General features: G+C 38.3%; 1 protein-coding gene across 3 annotated transcripts; it reads left to right on the top strand.

Moving 5' to 3' along the window:
- The first annotated feature begins 404 nt into the window (after positions 1-404).
- krt1-c5 (keratin, type 1, gene c5) lies at positions 405-11205 on the top strand. Of its 3 annotated transcripts, XM_044197330.1 has the most exons (9): positions 405-561; positions 1209-1603; positions 2396-2478; positions 4353-4509; positions 6736-6900; positions 7012-7137; positions 8930-9147; positions 9929-9957; positions 10907-11205. In XM_044197330.1, the coding sequence occupies exons 2-9, from the start codon at positions 1217-1219 to the stop codon at positions 11020-11022; spliced, it is 1281 nt and encodes a 426-aa protein (XP_044053265.1). In that variant the 5' UTR covers positions 405-561; positions 1209-1216; the 3' UTR covers positions 11023-11205. The 3 variants fall into 3 exon arrangements, with proteins under 3 accessions (XP_044053265.1, XP_044053263.1, XP_044053264.1); XM_044197328.1 differs by having other exon boundaries at positions 6736-7137; XM_044197329.1 differs by having other exon boundaries at positions 433-561; positions 1149-1603; positions 6736-7137.
- Positions 11206-17761: the final 6556 nt, after the last annotated feature.

Raw genomic sequence — 17761 nt, 5'->3', positions numbered from 1 at the left:
CTTTTATTTGTATCACTATTTAAGCATCTCCATCATGTATATGTACACTAGTAAACATAATGGTTTTAGTTGTAAACAGAATGGATTGTAGATTTAGAAAAAAATCTATAAGATGAGTATTTTTTGCATCATTTTTTACTTTCCTTTGGATAATAAAGATAAATTTGAATTAAGATTTAATTCAAAAGAGAGCGGATGTTGATTTAGTTTTACTATTACAGGAAATAAGTGCCTTAACTTAACAGCTGCTGTTTGCAAACCTGCGATGCTGCAGACAATGAACTGCATTTAAAATTTTGACACCCACTTGTTTAGTTTATGTGCACCACAGTTATTCTTTTCACTCCTCTACAAGGTGTCAAGTTGCGTCCTCCTGTTTGTTGCTGTGGGATTGGACACGCCAACAGCGGCTCCACCCCAAACAGAGAGAGTGTGCCTCTGCAGCCAAACTCACCTGTGAAACTGTGAAATCTGGTCCAGCAACAACAGTCACTCGCACCATCAGGGTCAAAACCTGAACGAGCAGCACAAAACAAGACCTACTGAAGACCTGAGCTCGATGTAAGTACTATTTTGTTCTTTATCCTCAGATGGAGAGATACCTTGAAATCTAGTAGATCCTCCATATTGTTCTGGTAACTTTTTAAATAACTCAAGAACAGAAACAATGTTTAAGATCACCATCATTAATCCATTTAGTAGCTGTCCTGAGAGATGGATGGATTATTGGACGAGTCTCTGTTTGAAGTGACTGTCAACATTTCTTGTTACAAAGTCAAACAAATGCCTGCAAAGAGACACTAAATGACTACAGCAAGACTCAAAATGACTACAAAGAGACGCTAAACACCCACAAAGAGACATAAAATGACTACAGAGACGTAGAACAACTACAGAGAGATGCAAAATTACTACAAAGAGACACAAAATTACTATAAAGACACGCTAAATGCCCACAAAGAGATATAAAGTGACTACAGAGAGATGCTAAATGACTACAAAGAGACTCAAATGACTACAGACAGATGCAAAACGACCACATATGGACACACAAAAGTGTCTCTTTTTCTTAAAGGTCTGTGATTTTGTCTCATTGACACAAAAGTTCTACTTCTGGTCCTCTTCTGAACTTTTCTGATCTTTTCTAGATAAGCAGACATGTAGCTTCATAAGAGCGCTGATAAAACTTTCATCTGAATCCTCTGCAGTGGACACCATGGCCTCCACCTTCTCTGTGCGCAGCTACTCTGTACGTCAGCCGTCCTTCTCCAGCCTGTCTGTGAGGGACAGCGGACGCAGTATCCGCTCCAAGACTCCCGTCTCCATCGGCTCGTTGTCTCTGTCCCGCTCCGTCTCAGTGGGCAACGGCCTCAACGTGCTGGGCTCCAACCTCTCCTTCAACGGCCTCGGTGTCGGGGCCAGCGAGAAGGAGACCATGATGGGCCTGAACGACCGGCTGGCCACCTACCTGGATAAGGTTCGCTCGCTGGAGAGGTCCAACGCTGAACTGGAGGTGAAGATCAAGCAGCTCATGCTGGAGAGGGCTCCAAAGGGGCATGACATCGAGGGGATGATGGCCCAGGCACATGCCATCGGGCAGGAGGTCAGTGACCAGCAGATCAGATTTAAGAATTCACTTTCCCAGAGACTTGATTTCAGGGAGCGTTTGATTGCATCTCAGTGATTGATATGGTTGTAAATATTGTATACACGTTGACGTGACTGATGGGCTTGACCTGAGATTCACACCTGGGTTGAATCAGTTGATAAATAAACCTTCTTGGTCACATGTTGAATATTACCTGATGAAGAAGTACTGTTGGAACGTCATGTGAGGAGGGCCTACAAAGATACTAGAATGAGTAGCCGTGGATGTGGGGAGGGGCCCTATGTACAGGGCCCAGAATTTTGTGCTACGCCGCTGATGGTACTTCTTCTCTCAAGATTGTTTTCGCCTTTTCATCTACAACTGATATCGTGTTGGGATGCGTATAAACTAACTTGAAGCACAGAGTTCAAATGCAAGAAATAAATGTAGGATTGTTTGATAAAGCACAAATGTAACTTTCTCATTTTAGTTTGATAGAAACGTAACCCTCCTCCAAGTCAACATTAACCTTCTAAGCCGGGACTTTGAAACTCTGAAGGCAGTAAAATGACATTTGGGCATATTGACATAAGAGGTAGAAAAAGAAAAACTTGTAGTAGTTGAGCAACCCTTTTAACTGCATCTGCAGCCAGATGGGTTTGGATGTTCAAGGTGACGTGCTTTTATAAGAGCATGTATGATTTTGCAGTAAATAAACCAGCACACTAACATTCTAAAAAGCACATGTCATCTCTAGTCCGCCACGCCAGAACTTAATTTAACTGTACAACCATGTTCCATGCTCAGGTGAGAAAGAAGACGCTGGAGAACGCCCGGATCATGCTGGAGATTGATAATGCCAAGCTGGCAGCCGATGACTTCAGGGTCAAGTGAGTGTCACACAGAGGTTCCTTTCTTTTACTTGCCTGTGAGTGTTCGCATGGGAGCGCCAGACTGCAAAGCAATGTGAATAAATGACCTTTATGTCAGGCTGCGAAATAAGAGCCTCATTCCCACGGTGCTCAGGCACCCGCAGGAGACAAACAACCGTGCCATCAGTGAGCGCAGGATGTGATAGATTGTGCGGGTCAGAGAGACATCGTCCGTTTCTGAAGAGTCCACAGTTGGCAAAGTGAAGCCGGAGGAAAGATGGTGGACTCAGAATGTTTTTCACGATGTGTTGATGGTATGTTCTGCGGCCTGATGTGAAGGAGTAATACATCAATTGGCAGTGATTTATGGTATTTGCAGCAAAATGTACTTTACATGGAGATCTTTGCAGGGTATTTTTCACACGTGTGCATCCATTTGGGGATTTCATGCATTCTGTGCTTGTTTGCATGTGTTGCACTACTCACAGTCTCTGCCTCTCATGTCTTATCATCAATGGTGGAAAGTAAACTAGGCCTACATTTGCTTAACGACTGTCCTCAAGTACAATTTCGAGGTTCTTGTACTTTATTTGAATATTTCCATTTTATGCTACTTTCTACCTCTACTCCACTAAATTTCGGGGGAAATATTGTACTTTTTACTCCACTACATTAATCTGACAACTGTAGTTACTAGTTACTTTTCAGATTAAGATTTTACATACAAAACCTATGACGCCTTGTTATAGATTAAACTATGCAACAGTATATTAAATTGTTTAAAGTAGCTTCAGCTTGACCAACTACAACATTAAAATGCTGCTTTCATGTTAATGCATCAATATTTTTAATCAAGTCAAATCAAGTCAAGTCAGTTTTGATTTACATAGTCAAAAATCACAACTTTGCCTCAATATCTTTACTATCTGTACAGCCTCTAGACCCTCAATAAACTAATAATATAATATAGCAGCTACAGTATAATATGATAGAACTTTTACTTATATACTTTAAGTATTTTTACAGTTTGGTATTAATACTTTTACTTAAACAATCTGAGTACTTTTTCCACCGCTGATTATCCATAAATCTGAGGTACAAAGATAAGCGTCATTTGGATGGAAGAATATTTAGTCCGCTGTACTTTTTTGTCCTTTTTTTCTTTTTTTAAGATGATTTTTTTTTGCCATTTCTGCTTCATTTGATAGTGATAGTAGAGAGAGAGAGGAAAGGCAGAGGAGAGAGAGAGGGGGTGACATGCAGGAAGTGACATATGTCCTTGTTTGTTTTGTGTGACACAAGAATAAAATACAACCTTTTTTTCTGTATGCGCATGAGCATCTCACGACCTTCATCAGCTGAAGGCAGTTGAAGGCATTGAAATTTCGTTTATGGATAAAGGCTATAAGATGTGGTTGAAAGTACTGTGGAAAATTAGTGAGCAAGAACCTTGAGTTAAGATTATTTTGCCAAACTGCAGTTCCTAATTTCAAGAATGAATTTTCACACACATAACGTTGATATATACTGAACTTTTTCATTTTATAGAGCAGAAGATTTTACTTCTGGCAACTGTCTTTGTTTGGATTTAGATGAATCACAACTTGGAAACCGGGTTTAAAAGTCTTAGAAATGTTGCAATACTTTTGAAATGATGAAATACTTTTTCTGTCCACAAGTATAGAAGACTTTTAGAGGATGCTTAAATTCTGGATTAAATGCCCCTTTGGGTTTTTGTAAGATCTGCAGGGATTTATCTTAAAAAAAAAACCAGATGCTTAACTTTGACTCAAATGTAATGATAATACATGAAAGGCACAAGCTGGGACTAGTGTTGCACATATCTGCCTACTTTCCTCTTATTTTAATCCTCCACTGTGTTTTTTCTGCAGATGGGAAGCAGAGGCCACCTTGTGCCAGTCGGTAGAGAGGGACTGTCAGGCTCTGAGGAGGGCAAAGTCCGACCACGACCAGATCATCAGCACTCTGCGAGGAGACCTGGACAGCCTGAAGGAGGAGCTCTACTTCCTCAAGAAGAATCATGACGAGGTGAGATCCCTGCCAAGGTCACAGGTCACGTCAGACATGATCAATGAGTGTTTACTCGTCAAGATAATCACTTTACAAGTTGTCAAGTGTAGTCTTGTTTAAATATATTATGTCTTTGAAGCACGGTGGGTTCTCGAAAGCCAGTTTCCAGCGTCTCGATATGATTAATATCATACAAAAACCACAGCGTTGTAATACCTTCCAGTTCTTGTTCAACTACACGACTGAAACAGGTTGCCATAAACCAGCGCTGTAGCAGTTTGCAGAAGGTTTAACAGTATTCAGTGTCTGAAACATGATAATATTAAGTGTACCAACACACCCTTTTTCTTTGTGGCTTCAAGATGGCAAGACAACACCCATGTGCACAACACAGTAGTATTGAGCTCATCCAGAGGGACTGTGTGTGTTTAGACAGTAAGGCGTGGTGTCCAGGATGTGGACTGATGATCGCAGGCGCTGCTCTGCTCTCTGCAGACTTAACTGCAAACAATGGAGTAGAATATTTAGCGTGCACATGATGAGGTGATCAAAAAATGTAAGAAGAAAGGAGTTAATCAGGAACAGTTAAAGTTCACTGCAGCATGGCAGCTGCATCACAAACTGATATATAAATGCTTAAAAAACACATTAGAAAACTGTAATGTCAAAAATTAATATTGTCTGATGAGGCAGATTTGTTTCCAAATTTAGATTACTGTGACACAGTTTGAACTAGGGGTGGGTGATACCGCAAAAAAAAAGTGCTGTTTGCGCTCGCACCTCGTCCTCCTCAGTGAGTGAGAGACGCAGCGAGAAATGGAATGAATGAATGAAAACTGATGAATATTAGTTTATGTCAGAGATCCACGCAAGTTCACGCCAGCGTGGCGAATTATTCCGTATTCTTTCCTGAGAATTAAAAGTAAAATTAAAAACATTTAACATAAAAATGCTGTTGCAGCGTACTTTCTTTAAAAGTCACCCGAATGCAGGAAACAAAGTCACTGAAACTCAATTTTTTTGGGGGGGAGGACCCCCAGTATCTGGGAATGTTGTACTAAAAACTGTGCACCTATGGAAAATTAACTTTGTTTGACTCAAACTGCAGAAGCCTCATATTTAACGTCAGATCAACTTTGGAATACATTTCTGCACAGAGCAAGAGGAGTGTAGATTTTGTCCCCCATCACTTACATTGGAAGCACATTAAGGTGGAATCTCTTTACACCCAGTATGAACAGGATGAAGTTTATATGAGCGCGTGACTATTGTTTTAACACAGACTTGAAAATTTGTGAACCTATCCTTTAATGTTAGTTAGCTAGCTACAACTGGAAAAAAAATCTGCAACAGTTGTCAAGTTGTTTTTGAGCCCAACCACAAGTAAACACAGAAAGTAGTCCCCTTGAAATCGCTGTAGCTGTTACAGAATAGTATAGCAGATCCACTTCCTTGTTACTGTAGCACAGTATGTATCATATAGACTAACTTTACCTTGTAGATAGTAGCAGTGGTGGAAAGTAACCAAGTACATTTACTCAAGCACTGTACTTAAGTACAATATTGAGCTACTTGTACTACTTGTATTTAATTTTACTGCTACTTTATACTTCTACTTCACTACATTTCAGAGGGAAATATTGTACTTTATACTTCACTATATTTTTCTGACACCCGAAGTTATTAGTTATTTTGCATACTAAGATTTTACTTTCAAAACAATATGATGCATTTTTCAGTGCACAAAATCTGCTTACTGAGTCTTTAATGTCTTATATTGTTTTAAAGAAAAAGTGACAAAATCTGCCAGTGCTGTGAGAATATTCTATCCTGTTTTTAATGCCAATGAACTTGTTTCAAATGTTTTCTAAAATTCAATTTTTCATAATTTTAGTGTAGCAAACTGCCTTATTTTCGGTCTTGTTTCAAGCTACAGAAATTCCTTTCTAGAGCAACAAGTTGATTTAAATTAAAAACAAAATTATCCTCGCTGCAACTACAGATTTTTTTCACTTCTTTTAAGAAAATTGGGTTTGCAGGACTCAGTCATTAGGCTCTGAATACTTCTTCCACTACTGGATAGTAGTTAAGACAGTGACAAAATCATATGTTAGAGTTGTGGCTTCCCATCCAAACTCTACGATAACCAGATTTTCAATACTTTTTGTCCAGACTGTGAAGTAGAAACTAAGATGCTGCAGCATTAAACACTGCTTTTCCTCTTCCCTCTTTAAATCATTGCAGGAGATGAACTCTCTGAAGGCGCGTCTGGCCAACGAGCAGGTGAATGTGGAGGTGGATGCGGCTCAGGGTCCTGATCTGGGGGCCATCATGGCTGAGCTGAGGGTCCAGTATGAGAGCATTGCTCGCAAGAACAAGGAGGAGGCCGAGGCCTGGTACCTCAAGAAGGTCAGTCACTGCATAATCAGTTCTTATTTTTCTGGTATTAATACTGGTCTTTTGCTTTTTTGTGGTATTATAGACTACATGCTGTACACACTATGTATTATTTTGATGCAGTTGGAAGCAGTGCAGTCGGAGGTCAAAGAAAGCAACGAGGCTTTGCGTTGTGCCCAAAGTGAGCTCAGTGAGAGACGACGTTTCCTGCAGGCTCTGGAGGTCGAACTCGACAGTCTTCGGAAGCAGGTACAGTACTGCATAAACACATGGTGCAGGGGTGGAATGTAATTAAGTACATTTACTCAAGTACTGTACTTAAGTGCAAATTCAGGGTACTTTTACTTTTGCTTGAGTATTTCCATTTCATGCAACTTTATTGCAGCGACGCTACAAACATATGATGATCTTACAGAATATGATGCATTGCTGTAGATTAAACTACCCAACAGCATATTAAGTAGTTCAAATTAGCTCAACCTTAAACAACTACAGCAGTAAAATGCAACGTACACATTAATGCAGCAGTAATATTTATCCAAAAACATCAGATATAATAATAAAACACTGACAGGAACCATTTTACTGCAGAATGAGTACTTTTACTTTTGATACTTTAAGTACATTTAGCTGACAATGCTTACATTTACTTAAGTAAGGTTTTGAATGCAGTATTTTTACTTGCAGTGAAGTATTTTCACAGTGTGGTATTACAACCCCGTCCTCACCTCTTTACACAGCACACGTCAGACCTATCTATAGGTAACAGCTGCTTTCTCCTTGTCAACAAAAGAGCTACTGGCGGTACAATGTACACAGCAATTTCATTCTGCTCCAATAATCAATCAGGGTGACAAGACATAGAGTCAAACAAGCAAATGTCTTGTCTGTATTTCCACTATATGTGAACAGAGATCGAATAGCATAAAGAGGCGTTCACACAGTATTGAATGAAGCGATATTACCGTGCTGAGTGGGAAGGGGTTGTGAATGGATGAGCTCAACAGGTAAACATACAAAGCAATATTGGGTGGTAAGAACTCCACAGGGAACCTTTAAGCCTAAAGCTTTAGCCTTTCATCCACATCAGTGTTTACCTTTTATTGTTAACTATGCTGCCATTTAAAGGTGAACAAAACAAAATTGTATGATAATGCATAAAATGTGTAATGTGATAGAAGTCGCTCATAGTGTTAAACCCACAGATAATTATCACCAAAGTCTGCAGTTCCCTGCAACTCTACTGAGCGTTTTAGTGTCTTTCAACTTACAGCCCGCGGCTTTACTGCTTTGGTTCAGCGCTGTCACCAGCATCGTTTCCAGCTGCAGCAGGCAGCTGTTTTCAGCAAAAAAATGGTCTGATAAACCCACTGTATGCTACCTGCCCAACAGCAGAACAGCAGAAAGACAAAGTTAGTGACTAGCTGTTGAACATAGTGGAGCATTTAGCAGCTAAAGAGCCATGCATTATTCTCAGGAGTTGCTGAAGACCAAAACAGGGCTAACACATTCGCTATAACAACTTTATAAGGTACAGACATGACAGTGTCAATCTTCAAGAAAGCGACTAAGCGTTTTTCCCAAAATGTCAAACTTTTCCTTTAAGAAATGAGGCCATGTATGGGTTGTTTTGCAACCTCACACAAATAAACTGCCCATATTGTTAGTGCTGTTTCTCAAAATGGCCAATCTGTCCTTTAAACTCAGTTCTTGATAATATACACTGCATTATCTTAGCTGAAGTGAGATTATGCCTTTAAAATAGGGAAAAAAAGTTGTGAATAAAGCATCACCTACAAAAAGGTTTAAGTATTTTTCAACAAAAGAAAACCAGCAGATGTCCTAAATGTTGCAGATGTGATTTATTGATGTTAAACTGCTACAAGATGCACCTTTAATACAAGGGCTCAAATGCTGTTTGGCGGTGACATTTCAGAATTAACAAAATGCTTCGGTGTACATTGTTTTGTAATGTATGAAACTGTATAGGACAACTTGTTATCTAGTGTCACTGATCATTGCCTGTATGTTCTGTTAATAGGTAGGCGTGTTGGAAGGAAACCTGGGAGAAACGGGGCACAAGTACTCTGTGGAGATGGACCGTCTTCAGGCCACACTGACCCAGCTGGAGGATGAGCTGTCTCAGCTGCGTTTGGACATGCAACGCAACAAGACCGACTATGAACAGCTGCTGCGCATCAAACAGAACCTGGAGATGGAGATCGCCACCTACAGGAGGCTGCTGGAAGGAGAGGAAATGTAAGTGAGGGCTGGGAAACCACGATCATTACTTAAAACTGCATACAGTTCTATTGCCACACCTTTTCAAGCATGAATTTCTGTTTAAATGTATTTGTTTTCCTTTAAATAGTGCCAAAATACCACTGATTATAATCCAGAAGAGAACTTTCAAAATTCTTGTAACTGCAAATGTAGTATTTTACACTTCTTGATACCTGTTGATAGTTATTCATGCATTATTAGACATAGGAGTACATGTAGTTTGTGGTTAACCTGAATATGCATGTATTATGCACCCCAAGTTAAAGAAATAGTTTGATATTTTGGGATATGCAGTACACTTATTCAGTTTCTTGCCGAGTGTTAGGTGAGAAGAGCAATACCACTGTCAAAACTGTCTGGTAAATAAAAAGGCTACAGCTAGCAGCCGGTTAGCTTAGCATAACGACTGGAAAGAGAGGGAAACAGCTAGCCTGGCTCTGTCCCAAGATTACAAAAAATCCACCTACCAGCACCTCTAAAGCTCACCAATTAACACGTTATATCTCGTTTGTTTAATTGGTTTTGACACCATTTTTGTACGAATTAAACTTTGGACAGAGCTAAAGCTAAGCTAACCAGAGTGGTATCAATCTTCTCGTGTAACTCTCAGCAAGAAAGAGAATAAGCTAAGCATGTTTCCCAAAACGCCAAACTATTTCTTTCAAGTATCCTACCTGCATCAGATATTGAGTGAACATGGTTTCTGCTTGGTACTTTGCTGTCTTGGATTAAGTTGTCATATTCTTTTGTTCTACAGGGTGAAAGAAACACCTCCACCTCCCAAAAGTAAGTTCAGATTATTTCATTTACTGAATGCCACTATGGATGGACTTTATATAAAGTCCTCTCTACACTTTTATTCACATGGTCCTGTGGCAATTCTTGCAGGATGTTACTTGTAGAAAACCACTTGTTAGTTGGTCAGCATTGGCTTATTCAAAAAATACAAAAGGGATGAAAAACAGAAGAGAGTGAATTTAAGTGAGTCAAACATTTTACTGAGAGAATCATCATTTGTTTGGTGCTGTTTTTGTTAATTTATCAGATCCTGTGTGGGAACGACACCAAAGGCCAGAATTCATGTGGGCAAAAGGGAGAGTCATTTCCTAAGTCTTGCAGACTCTCCCTTTTGCCCACATAAAATTCTGGCCTCGGGTGTGAACGCTCGATACCCACACAGGATCTGATAAGAGCAGAAAAACAAAAGTTAACAAAAAAAAGCACCAAGTTGAACTCACTGATATTAGATCTCTTCTCTTTTTAATCCCTTTTGTATTTTTTGGCATAAAGTTGATACACACAAGCATTCAAGGGTATTGATGGCGATTTCTGGTAAAGTTGTCAGAAATATTACATTTCGGTGCAGCTTCATAACCTCAATATGGCAAACTAATACTCATGCAATAAGACGGTGTAGTCCCTCATTCGTCCAGGAGTGTTCTATCGTAGAAAAGGTTTCAGTCAAAAAAAGGTTTCAGTCAAAAAATTGGACGGGAACCAGTTCCCGTCCAATTTTTTGACTGAAACCTTTTTTCACAATTGAGAATGACTTCCGGATGGGAGCCGAAACGTCTTGATTCTGAAAACAGTGTCCAGATGACTACGACTGAAACCTTTTCTACGATACTCATGCAATACTCATTTTTATTAGGTGATCATTAATGTTACTTGTCAGTGCTGCTCCAGTAGAGAAGGAAGACCCCTGGTTAAACCCTGGTTTCATTCTGTGTTACAGAAGACCCCGATGTAAGGACCAGGAAGATTGTTAAAGTCGTTACCCAGACCATGATCAACGGCAAGGTGGTAGATGAGTCCAGTGAGGTGGAGCAGATTGAGGAGCGCAAAAAATGAGCCAAAGTGTATTCAGAGAAGGAGCAGTAACGTCTCTTAAACCCAAAGTGCCTGCTGGCTGTCGATCACATCTCACCACAACCTTCTTGCTTTATGTCTTCCTTATTTTGTAGCAAGTTTTAATGCCTTAAGCTTGCCAAACAAATATACTAAACATGGAATAAAAATTAAATTGAAGTTCTACCTAAAATATATTTGTCCTTTTCAGCGACATGATATATTTCACAAGAAATTCCTGTAGATTGTGCTGGGACTTAATGAAACATGTTACACTGTCGAATGAATAACAACCCCATTCGATCTGACGAAAAATCTTAACTCAAGGTCCACTTACTATCTTTTTCTGGGGCTTTTACCCTAGTTTGGAATAGTTTGTAGTTTTTGGCAAATACACTTATTCACTTTCTTGGCAAGAGTTAGATGAGAAGATTGATACCACTCTCATGTTTCTCTGTTCAATATGAATCTACTGCTGGTAGTCGGTTAACTTAGCTTAGCTTAGCATAAGGACTGGAAACAAGGGTAAACAGCTAGCCTGGCTCTGTCCAATAATAACAAAAGCACCTCTAAAGTTCACTAATTAATACATTATATCTAGTTTGTTTAATTCATAAATAAAACAAGGTGTAAAAAAGTCTTTATGCTAAGCTAAACTAACCAGCTGCTGGCTGTAGCTTCATATTTAGTGTACAGACATGATAGTGGTCTCAATCTTCTCATCTAACTCTTGGCATGGAAGTGAATAAGAGTATTTCCCAAAACATTTAACTATTTCTTTAAATACTGACTGAAGAGATTTTTGGAAGGTTACAGTAAATGTCATTAATCTGAATTATTTGAAAATTTGTCTTCATTGTATACAAATGCTTTCTAGAAAATGTCTTGTTCTTGCAACAGTATCTAATGTATGTGCGTGATAGTTTCACAGTAAAGTAGTAATGGGGAAGTATTGTAATGTACTGCAGTTTTATTATAGAAATAAACAAATCAACCAAAGCAGCTGTACAGTGTCAATAAAACACAGTGTTTAAAAATCAGTGTCCCTGTCATTTTAGAGAGATTTTAGCTCAAACTGAAACTTTGACTGATACTCAAGGGACGTAATAGGAGGGAGAAGAAAAGAAACTACAAAACCTACATACAGTAGTATCAGGTAACAGGCTTTTGTGTATGTGAGTGTTGTGTTTCAGTGTCTTTCCCTGTGAGTTTGTGCATGTACATATAGCTCAGAGGAATTAAAGTAATGTTGGAACATAAAATCACTAAATGCTGACAATGCTTTTCAGATGTTGACAAAGTGTGAAAGCGTTGAAATTAGATAACCAAAAGAAATAGAAGCTATTGTGCTGTCATTCTGGGTCACTGTGATACGAGACCAGGTCAGATGTCATGGCAACACGGAGACAATAAGCCCACAGTTAAACAACAAACGTTAAAAATTTATGTCAAGGGTTCATGTTCTCCACCTGAGACTTTGCCAAAAGATTTTTAGGCGTCAAGTCAGAGAATTCTGGTGATTTTTATCACGAAACTCTCTCTTTTCTCCCCTTTGTTTTGAAATCATGTCTCATGAAATGTGATCGTCCCTTGAGTGACAAAGCGCTCCATTTAAAGAATGCAGAGTACAGTGCTGTCAATTGGGGATTTCAACCAGTTTGAGTTGTATATCTGATTACTGCAGTGTTTAGTCAGTGTGAGAAGTTCCACAGATGTGTGTTTGTGTGGTGAGGTTAAAGGGAAGAATGCACTGTACAGTACTGTGTATATACTGTATGTATGTGTGTGTGCATGTGAGCTTGTGCATGTGAGCGATGTTTGTATTTGTAACTGGACTCCCTGCACTGCTGGATGGCCTCTAATTTTATTAATACTAATGAAACTGAAGTTCTGGTAATTGGTCCCGTTCATATCTTTAACTGTCGTCCTCCATCTTGGATCACTGACAGCTAACTTACAGGATAGGTTCACAATTTTGAAACAAGAAAGAATAAGGCTGTTTGCTAAAATAGAATTATGAAAAACTAAGTTTTTAGAAAATACTTGAAACAAGTATTAAAAACAGGTTGGAATATTTTTACAGCACTGGCAAATTTTGTCATTTTTTTAAAAAACAAAATAAGACACTGAAGACTAAATAAGCAGATTTTTTTGCTCTGAAAAATGCATCATATTTTACAAACTGATCATAAGTTTTGAAAGTAAAGTCTTAGTATGCAAAATAAGTAGTAACTTCAGGTGTCAAAAATTCTTTGTGAAGTATAAAGTACAATATTTCCCTCTGAAATGTAGTGGAGTAGAAGTATAAAGTAGCAGGAAAATGAAATACTCAAGTACAAGTAGCTCAAAAGTTACTTTTCACCAGTTCAGTTCCAGTTCACTGCAAAAGCTGCAGCGATTTAAAGGGGACTACTTTCTGTGTTTACTTTTGGTTGTGCTAAAAGACAAAAGATGATTTCTGTTAATCTGACCCTTCTTAAACCACGTCCCCTTAGTAACTGTTGCTATGCACTTATGCAGTTTACAGTAATAACGGTGGCAGATTTACCAGTCGCAATGCGTGGTCATTTTTGAAACAATGGGACCATAACTTCAGCCTGAGGTCGATAAAAGCAAGCTTCTCATTTTTCGCCGGCGATCGGTGATTTTGCTGAAATGAAAACAGTTGCAGATTTTGTCCAGAGTTTGTCTAGCTAGCTGACATTAAAGGATAGGTTCACAAATTTTAAAGTCTGTCTTAAAACAAAAGTCACATGCCCATATGAATAGTGAAGAAGGTTTTGCTTGCTGTGATCATTCCTCCTGTTCATAATAGACATTAAAATATAATTTCAGTGGAAGTGATGGGGGACACAATCCACAGTCCTTGTTCTGTGTAGAAATGTGTTCAAATGTTGAAGTATATTATATTAATATGAAGTTAATATGAAGCTTCAGCAGTCTGAGTTGGATAAATTAAGTGGATATCTGCACATGTTAGAGTCTTTATAGTTCAAAACTCTTCGCGTTTTTCAGTGTTTTCTTGCTAAGCTGCAGTGGAGGGATAGCGACACAAAGCGGGAATTTCACATTATAAAGACTGTATTTTTGAAAAATATATATGTGATTTGACTAACTCAGCCTGCTAAAACATCTTATTAGTTTCAGATCAGTGACTTAGACATTAGGAAGGGATCTTTTAATGTCCAGTATGGACAGGAGGAATGATTACAGCAAGCAAAGCCTGTTTCAATGTTCATATGAGCATGTGACTATTGTTTTAATACAGACTTGAAAAAATGTGAACCTATCCTTTAAAACATTCAGCCAGAAATACCTCAACTGAGCCATACCTCAACTTCAATCATCACATTAAGAGTCTTGCTCAGTCTGGCTATTTGCAAATCAGAAATATTGCCTAAATCAAACCTATGCTCCCAAAAACCTAGCTGAGCAACTCATTCACACCTTCATTTTCTCCTGTCTTGGCTACTGGAATTCATTATTTACGTGCCTCAATGTCTGTTTACAGTTGGTGCAAAGTGCAGCTGCGAGGCTTTAGTCAAACAATAGAAACAGAGAATAGATCTCTCCAATCCTGGCTGCATTGCTTTGGCTCTCTATTCTTTATACAATTAAGTTTAAGATTCAGTTTAAAGCTCTTTGTAAGGAGGATGAAAACTGTCATTTTGATTTATTAAACAGTTGTATTATGGATTCTAGTTATGTGTTGTTTTTATTTTATGGGTATTTATTTTCCATGTTTTTATGGATGACTAAACTGAAGCTTTAATCCTCCGTGGTTTGGCTCTGGTCTATATTTGTGATCTGTTAACTCCTTATTTTGCACCGAGACCCTTCAGGTCTGGCAACCAAATGTTAAAAGTTCCAGGATCCAGGCAACAGACAAAGAGGGATCACGCTTTGACCAACACTGTAGAACAAACTCCCTTTCAGTATCAGATTGGCTGAGTTTGTACATCTACCTACCTGTACAGGCTTAATAGTGTTTTATGCTGTTCTTGTTATTTTTTTTTTGTTTCTCTTCCCAGAAATACTTGTTGTATTTCACGGTGTAAGTTATGTGCACCTGTGAATCACCTTGTTTTGAAAGGTGTTATAGAAATAACTTACTTCTTACTTACATGAAAAGACAGAGAACATTCACACTCATTTAATGCAGTTTCATGTCAGTGTGAATCTTCTGTAGTTTGTCACTCCAGTGTAAAAAGTTTTACAATGATGCAGTAAAAAAACACACATTCCCAGAGTCAGACGTCACTGATAACGTCTAAGCCTTAAACTGCAGCCTCATCAACACACCAACATCAACAGTGAATTATATTCTTTTTGTCACCTTGATGAGAAACTTGTAAAATCCAAATATAGATGTTTCTCACCGACCTTTTAGAGTCTATTAACTGAAGACTGTCCCATGAGGTCATACACAAGATTCACAAGCACACAGAGGAGACAACAGTTGTTTTGTGAAACCCAGAAAGAAGAACTGTGACACACCGTTAACTGTCCCCACCCAGTTTTTTTTTAGAAATAGGACAGCAAACTTCTTCTTTCTTTCACTTAAGATCATTTTTGAACTGCAATATAACCAAACTGTCTGTCAAATCTGATGTAGAATTACCTCTCACGAAGCGATTGAGTGACTCAATGTTTGTGTTACTGTCTGATTTCATCATACTAGGATTTGGTCATCTGGACAGGGACAGACTGACCTGCAGATGATGTCTGCACAGACCCACTAACATTCAGTCAGTGGTGGAAAGTAACTAAATACATTTACTGTACTGTACTTAAATACAAATTCTATTACTCCACTACATTTGTCTGAAAGCTTTAGTTACTAGTTACTTTTCAGATTACATATTACATATATGTATCATATATTTTTCATACCCTTCTTGTCCAGTGAAAATCATGTATCTCTTTCTGATAAACTGAAGGATGAAGTGTTTCCTTTCTGGGTTGAGAAAATTCTCCTACTTCTTAAAGCTAAATAAACTCTTTAAAATCCCCCTCGGATCAGCTGGAAAAATGCATCGTCACAAAGCTGAAAACAGCACTGTCTAAAATGCAACATGCACATTAATGCAGCAGTTAATTAATCCAGAAACATCAGATATAATAATAAAACACTGACAGGGACCATTTTACTGCAGAATGAGTACTTTTACTTTTGATACTTTAAGTACATTTTGCTGATAATATTTACATACTTTTACTTAAGTAAGGTTCTGAATGCAGGACTTTTACTTGTAGTGGAGTATTTTCATTAGTACTTATACTTAAGTAAAGGATATGACTGCTTCTTCCACCACTGCATCCTCTGTATCAGCTCTACAGTCTTTTGATAGTGTAGTGGACAGCGCCTCCCTGTGGTGAAAATTGTGCAGTGCCCAGCAGAAAAAAACCCATTGAAAAGCAATAAATGGGTTTTCTAAAAGCTATTCCCTCATGAGGATTCAGATGCTCTCAGTATGTCTCTGAACGTTTGCTGAATGATCTGTTTTTACTTGATAAATGATGCAACAATAGATTAATTTGAGAAATCCTAAATAATATATCTACTGCATGTTGTCAATCTGTGTGGGAAAAATGTGGACATTACCTTACAAATACATTATATCAAACTAAATCAAAGAGTTTATTTTCTAATGTATTCAAATATATTACCCTGCAAACTCTAACATTAGTTAATAAAAACAGAGTCACACCTGTGTGTTTCCTACTATGACAAGTCTGTACATATGCATACCTGGATCAGTGTGCTATTTGGAGTGCAGAACACAGGCCAGATTTAATGAATTCTCTCAGGCAGTGTTGAACGTCTCACACGATTAAATGATGTGAGAAGAGGAAGTGTCACTAGGCTGCCGGTTTGCATTTTATATAGTTTTATCTGCTGGCCTTCAGGAGAGTCGACCACAATAAAAAGAAATGAAAGGTAGAAGGTAATGTAAGTGCTCTAATTCAATTTGTACTTACCGGGATATTTACGGTTGAAATGTTCTTGTAAAATATTGGTTTTACCTTTTTTAGTTATTTTTTGTTCTCATGTATCTGAGATTGGCTCACTGAAAGCTAAATTCTCAGCTGCATGTTTATTGAAATGTCTGCTAAGTCTGGTACACATGGATATTCAGTATTGTTGCACTTCTATACCAACTACAGAAGAAGTTACAAATCATTCCAACAAATCAAAGGGAAATGTCTTCAAAATGGGAAAAATAAACTATAGAACTACTTTTGAGAAAAACAATCTCACTACACGGCCATTTAGTATATTCAGATTTTATCATTTCGTCCATGTTCACTGTTTTGATGTGTTTGTAAACATATGTGCCACTAACCTTATCTCTTACCTCATCAAAGTGAGTGTAGCAGCAGTTTTCTCTGTTGGAGGCTGGGGGAGGCTGCTCCTGAACCTCCTCCATAATCTCATCCTCAAACCTCCCTGCAAACTCCTGCACCTCACTGATAAATTCTCTTTAAGGTAGCTGGGATAAAACCTGGCTTTCTATGTTCCTACACTAAATTTAACACGTGTCCTCTATCAAAACTATCTGCATGATTAGATACCAAATGAGGTAGGTTGCATGAGAAAGTATGTTTTTGGGTGATCTGACCCTTTAAGTCATCAGAAGCTTTCCCACAGTGCAATTAATTTAGTTATAGTATTGGGATATTAGGTTTTTAGCGTTTTTAAGCCCTACAAGAGATGCTTTGCCTAATAAAACAAAACACC

Source organism: Siniperca chuatsi, linkage group LG5, assembly GCF_020085105.1.
Source record: "Siniperca chuatsi isolate FFG_IHB_CAS linkage group LG5, ASM2008510v1, whole genome shotgun sequence".
Taxonomy (NCBI): Eukaryota; Metazoa; Chordata; class Actinopteri; order Centrarchiformes; family Sinipercidae; genus Siniperca; species Siniperca chuatsi.
The sequence above is the reverse complement of the archived record's forward strand: the minus strand, read 5'-3'. Positions and strand labels throughout refer to the sequence as shown.